The 6,032-nt window shown below is 60.5% G+C and overlaps 2 protein-coding genes across 2 annotated transcripts; both read left to right on the forward strand.

Moving 5' to 3' along the window:
- Nucleotides 1–66: 66 nt before the first annotated feature.
- GUITHDRAFT_122354 (hypothetical protein) lies at nt 67–2,498 on the forward strand (the record flags this gene model as incomplete). The annotated part of the gene is made up of 8 exons (XM_005818381.1): nt 67–95; nt 392–546; nt 589–653; nt 800–900; nt 945–1,080; nt 1,256–1,411; nt 1,593–2,160; nt 2,290–2,498. The coding sequence occupies 8 exons, from the start codon at nt 67–69 to the stop codon at nt 2,496–2,498; spliced, it is 1,419 nt and encodes a 472-aa protein (XP_005818438.1).
- Nucleotides 2,499–3,531: 1,033 nt separating this feature from the next.
- On the forward strand, nt 3,532–5,785 carry GUITHDRAFT_122355 (hypothetical protein; the record flags this gene model as incomplete). Its single annotated transcript, XM_005818382.1, has 2 exons — nt 3,532–5,406; nt 5,528–5,785. 2 exons carry the CDS (start codon nt 3,532–3,534, stop codon nt 5,783–5,785), a joined length of 2,133 nt encoding a protein of 710 aa, XP_005818439.1.
- Nucleotides 5,786–6,032: the final 247 nt, after the last annotated feature.

The raw sequence follows: 6,032 nt of genomic DNA on the forward strand, positions 1-6,032 counted from the left end.
TGCTGCTTCTTCACCCTCCTGTTCCTCTCCTCCACTTTCGTGGGGAGTGAGATGTACGAGTACGTGATGTCGAGGCCATACGCCAAAGCGAAGAGGTGAGGAGAGGGGAGTGAAGGAAGAAGCAGAAGAGCAAGGCGGTTGAAGGAGCCCCGGGCCATGATCAAAAGTTAGAGGAGGCGGAGGAGGAGGCGGAGGAGGAGGAGGAGGAGGAGGAGGAGGAGGAGGAGGAGGAGGAGGAGGAGGTTGAGCGCTGATTGATGCTCAGCGATCCGAGAGAAGGAGGGCGAGGAGGTGGAGGAAATCGCTCCCTGCGTGGGGCTGAAGAAGATGGTCTCCTCTCCCTACAGGCGCTGCTCCGCCTCTCACTCCTCCTCTGACGCTCCTGCAACAGGCAGGACACCCGCCGATCGCACAGGTCGATGGAGCAGACGGAAGGCGAGACGCATCTTTCTCCTCGCCTGACCCTCCGCGACATCTCGCGCGGCACCTGCTCCTTCACGCGCTCCAGTAGGAGGGCGGAGGGAGACACGAGGAGCACCAGCAGAGGTTGGAAGCGCCTCTCCTCCCTCTCGCTCATCCTCGTCGCAGGCATCGCGATCGGGAGCGACCCCGAGTCGTGGAGGGAGCAGGAGAAGTTTGAGGAGAAGCCGCTGGTGACGATGCCGGGGAGCGGATACTTCTTCCCTCGCTGCTTCGACTCTAGAGGTCGCTGACTTGTCGAGCTTGGAAGGCGGGGAGCTGAGAGGAGGGGGAGGCAGGAGGGACGCGGGAGACGCTGGAGGAGCTGTCCTCCCTGCAGGAGATGAACCGGAGCTCGGCGACGAGGTTCAGTCGCAACATGCGGCTGTGGGTTGCAGACAACAAGTCCAAGGGCAAACCTCACATCTCCTACCAGCAGCGGTGCTGGAGGAGCTGCCGCGCGAGCCGAGCTGACGCTGCAGCAGGAAGCGATGGGAGAGCAGAGAAAGCAACATACGGGAGCAGATGCAGTTCGAGCAGGTCTCTCCTTCCCTCTCCGCCTTCCGCTGCGCCAGCCCAACCAGGCAGGAGGAGCCAGACGAAACTCACTTCAAGTCAAAGGTCAGGAGAGGGAGGAGGAGAGGGAAGGGAGGGGGAAGGAAGAGGAGGGGGAGGAGGAGCAGGAGGAGGGAGGCGTAGGCGGAGGCGGGGAGGAAGAGGAGGAGGAGGAGGAGGAGGAGGAGGAAGAGGAGGAGGAGGTTACTTCCTCTTCAGCTCTTACCGTGATGGCTGGCAGCAGCAGGGGGAGGAAAAGCGTCCTTCGCTCGTGACCTTCGAGTGCAAGGAGCGGCACTCGTTCCAGGTCGCCAACCTGCAGGACGTCTTCCAGCACGTGCAGTACGAGAAGCCGAGCAACGAGCAGGCGGACAAGCACGACTTGACGACGAAGGAGGTGGGAGGAGGAGGAGGAGGTGGGAGGAGGAGGAGGAGGTGGTGGTGGTGGGAGGAGGAGGAGGAGGAGGAGGAGGAGGAGGAGGAAGAGGAGGAGGAGGAGGAGGAAGAGGAGGAGGAGGAGGAGGAGGAGGAGGAGGAGGAGGAGGAGGAGGAGATCCGCAGGACTGATAGGAAGGCAGGTCGTCAGGTTTGACGACGAGAGGATGAAGGACAAATTCAGTGTCTTCCCCTTGCGGCAGACCATGACGATGCTGCGCTCGTCCCCCTACCTCCTCAAGAAGGAGGTCGGCATCCTCTCCTCTCACTCCCCGTCCTCCCCCAGCAGGAGTGCTCAAAGGAACATCCGCTATCCTGACTCGCTTCTCCCCGAGGCTCAGCCCGCCGCCTGGAACTCATCGCTGAGAGTGGCGGACACGACTGGGCTGATCGGAGAGGAGGAGCAGCAGCAGCTGCACGTGACCTTCACCTGCCAGACTCGTCGCGAGTTTCCCTTCTCCTTCGCCAACGGCCGCACTGACCCCAAGGCCTCCCACACCTTCACCGACCTCATCCGCCTCGGCGCCTCCACCCCCACCCCCTCCAGCGTCTCCCGCGAGGCCCAGGCGCAGGGGGTGCAGCGGGGAGGGTCTCCTACAGCGCCGGGGTCGCCGGGGTTCAAGACATGGCAGAACGAGGTGAAGAGAGAGTACCACGAGAGCGAGATGTTCTCCGCCATGTCCTCCCAGTCCACGTCCGGCTTCCGGATAGGTGCTCTCTCTCTCTCTCTCTCTCTCTCTCTCTCTCTCTCTCTCTCTCTCTCTCCCTCTCTCTCTCTCGCTCCGCGTCCCCCTATCGCTCTCGCTCCCGCTCTCTTTCCCAACTGATCGGGGGTTTCAGCGCGACGAACGGATCGCAAGTCTTGGGACGGAGGCTCAGCCAACTCTCGAGCTCCGGAGGAGGAGGAGGTGGGCAAGCCCATGGTGAGAACCCCCGAGGTCACCAAGACCCGCCAGCACGTGCACGAGGACCTGAACCTCAACCCTTCCTTCTCCGCCCCCCGCCCGACCTGGGTCTGCCTCGAACGCCACAAGCAGCATGCTCACTGAAAGAGCTGTGATGCCCTTCACTCTCAGGCCATATGGGTTTGTGAACGACACGGCAGACAAGGACACGCGTGGAGCTCTCTTCACCTTCTCCTCCCCTTTCGTATCATTGAACTCCTCTGCCTCGTCTGTCTCAATCACCCGACCCCGGTTGTCTGTATTTTGTCTGTCCGTCTGTCCGTCCGTCCGATCACGACAGAGAGCAGTAGCTCCTTGTAGAACAAGGATCACGACAGAGAGCAGTAGCTCCTTGTAGAACAAGGATCACGACAGAGAGCAGTAGCTCCTTGTAGAACAAGGATCACGACAGAGAGCAGTAGCTCCTTGTAGAACAAGGATCACGACAGAGAGCAGTAGCTCCTTGTAGAACAAGGATCACGACAGAGAGCAATAGCTCCTTGTAGAACAAGGATCACGACAGAGAGCAGTAGCTCCTTGTAGAACAAGGATCACGACAGAGAGCAGTAGCTCCTTGTAGAACAAGGATCACGACAGAGAGCAGTAGCTCCTTGTAGAACAAGGATCACGACAGAGAGCAGTAGCTCCTTGTAGAACAAGGATCACGACAGCAGTAGCGCAAGGCTCCTGCGATATTATTCCTACCACCTACGTTACAGACCGTTACATTCAGAGGGGAAGGCCATGCAATGGAGCTGGCGGCACACTGCGACAGGGTCAAGGGGAGGGAGAGGAGGAGAGGAGGAGAGGAGAGGAGAGGAGAGGAGAGGAGGAGAGGAGGAGAGGAGGAGAGGGTGATACATGGGCAGGAAGAGCAGAGGAGGGAGAGAGAGTGACAAGAGAAGACGCTCGAATGCAACTGATTTGATGAGAAATGGCGCGAAAGATGGTCAGGCCGAGAAGAAGCAGCAGGCGGCGGACGTGAGAATGGTAGGAGGATGAGGGGCAAGTGGCCTCATAGACTAGAAGGAGGATCGAGGTTGAGTGGTCACTTTGGTGAGGAAGAAGATTTTTACATGCTGGTGATATCTATGCAGATGCGACGGCGGGAGGAAGTTTGAGATGGGCTGAGGTCGACATGTCGGGCAAGCATGAGCAGCTCCTGGACAAACTCAACGATCGTCTCAGAGACGATGACGCCAAGTACAAGGACCTCGTGCTCGAGGTCCAGTCGAAGAGAGCTAAGGTAGCACAGGCTGAGGCCCGCGAGCTGCAGCTGCTCAAGGTGATGGAGCTGAGGAGCAAGGAGAACGTGATGCTGCGCAAGAAGATCTCCGATCTCGAGGAGATGCTTGAGTGCTCCATCTGCATGGAGCGACCGGCCTCGCACGCCTTCGACTGCGGACATTGCTTTTGCTGCCACGACTCCTGCTCCTCCTCCTCCCTCACTCGATGCGCCATCTGCCGCACAAGCATCGGCTCCAAGGTGAAGCTGCGAGGTAAGCTCTCCTCTCTCTCGGGGGACCTCCGCGGCATCGCCAGCCACAGGCAGGCGGAGGAGAACCTGGAGGCGGCGACGAGCGCGCGCCTGCGGTTCGAGGAGAGGATGAGGCAGCAGCTGGCAAACCTTGCGCGGGGGCTGGCGCGGGCGAGGGAGGAGAGCAAGGGAGTGAAGGAGGCGTCCTTACGGCAGTCGCGCGAGACAGAGGAGGTGCTGGAGAAGCTCGAGAGGAGCGTGGAGGAGGTGGAGCGAGTGAGCTTGTTCGTCCTGCGATCGTTCGGGCATGTTATGCTGGAGAAGCGAGTCAAGGAAGTGAGCTTCTCCTATGCAACTGTCATGTCGGACAAGAAGCCGCTGGAGCTCATCGAGCATGCGGCGAGCAAGGAGGACGTGAAGTCCATCCTCAAGCAGATGGCTGTCCACCTCGATGACGCCAGGGTGCAGGAGAAGTCGTGCCGCAGCCTGTGCAACCTCCTCCTCCCTCCCTCCTCTCCCTCCTCTCCCTCCTCTCCCTCCTCCTCCTCTTCCCCCCCCCCGGCCGTCTCCTCCTCCAAGTTAGACGAGTTCAAGTCTGCCTTCGGGCCCGAGCTGGTGGCGACGGCGATGAGGAACCACGAGGACAGCGAAGGCCTGCAGGCCCTGGGCTGCTCCCTCCTCAAGACCGTCGCTGAGCTGGACTTCAGCTGGCTGTTCCGGGTGAACCTGCTGGTGGAAACCTTGTTCTCTACCCTCGTCAACTTCTACGAGTCCTCAAGAATCCGCCGCGACGCCTCTGCCGTCCTCCTCCTCCTCTCGTCCTCCTCTCCCCTCCTCGTCAAGATCGCCATGCTCACTGGGCTGTCGGAGGCGATGGGGCGGGTGGGAGAGGAGGAGGAGCTGCTGCTGTTGTGCTGCACGCTGGTCCGGAACATGTCGCTGGACGAGGAAGGGAAGGTGCACGTGTGTCTCAACGGGGGGATAAAGCTGGTGGTGGAGGCCATGGCGGCGCGAGGAGGGAGCGAGAGGATTCAGATGCAGGGATGCGGCGCGTTGATGAACATGGCGGGGAACAGCAGCAGCCGCGTGCCGCCTTCCGTCATGCACATCATCCACACCATCATCGCGAGCAGCAGGACGGTAGAGACGATCATTGACTCGATGCTCCTCCACTCCTCCTCGCTCGACGTTCACATGCATGCTCTAGCCGCCATCCGCAACCTCGCGTGGAGCAAGGAAGTGAAGGCCGTCCTCCCTCCCTCCCGCTGCATCGCCGCCATCGTCACTTCCATGGAGAAGTTCGCGGGGAACAGAAGCGTTCAGGTCCATGGCTGTGCGGCGCTGAAGAACCTGTCGTCCAACGCGGAAGGGAACAAGATCCTGATAGGAGAGGAAGGAGGCCTCGCCATCCTCCTCCTCGTTCTCCGCCGCCACCTCGACCACCCTGAAGTTCAACTGCAAGCGACTGCTGCGCTCCGAAACCTCGTGGGAGCAGGACAGAACAAACAACGCATGCTCGCGCTCGGATTTGATAAGGTGCTGCTGCTTCCTCCTCCTCCTCCTCCTCCTCCTCCCCCTCCTTCCTTGTCTTGGACGAGCAAGTCCTTCGCTCCTCTCTCTTTCCCCTCCTCCCTCATGCTCTGAGTCGCTGCTGCAGGTCTTGAAGCAGGTGCTCGCAGCACACAAGGGGCACAAGGGCATAGAGGAGCATGCGACACGGGTCCTTAAGACCATAGGAACCGACCAGAATCCTTTGAGACCTGCTGGCTCCTCCAGCCAGGTCGACTCTCCTCCCTCCGCTGCTGCTGCTGCTCCTCCTCCTGCCCCTCCTCGTGCTCGTGCTCGTGCTCGTGCTCGTGCTCCTTTTGCCCTTGCTGCTGCTGCGGCTCTTCTTCCTCCTGACCTTCCTCGCTGATCGTCTTCATCCTCTATTCCTCTCCGTCTCAGCTTACCCGTGACTTCCGTCCTCCCCCCCCTCTCGTACTCCCCCTCCTCTCGTTCTCTTCCTCCTCTTCCTCATCGTCTTCGCAGCATCTTCTCTCTACTTCTTCTCCTCAAGTCTCGTCGCGGGATTGCAGCAGCTCGTTGCAGCCTCAGGCCCTTGAGGACGTTCAGACGTGGAGTAGCCTGGTAGCCTCTCCATCCTCCTCCTCCCTAAACCC

The sequence above is a fragment of the Guillardia theta genome, assembly GCF_000315625.1.
Source record: "Guillardia theta CCMP2712 unplaced genomic scaffold GUITHscaffold_317, whole genome shotgun sequence".
Classification (NCBI taxonomy): Eukaryota; class Cryptophyceae; order Pyrenomonadales; family Geminigeraceae; genus Guillardia; species Guillardia theta.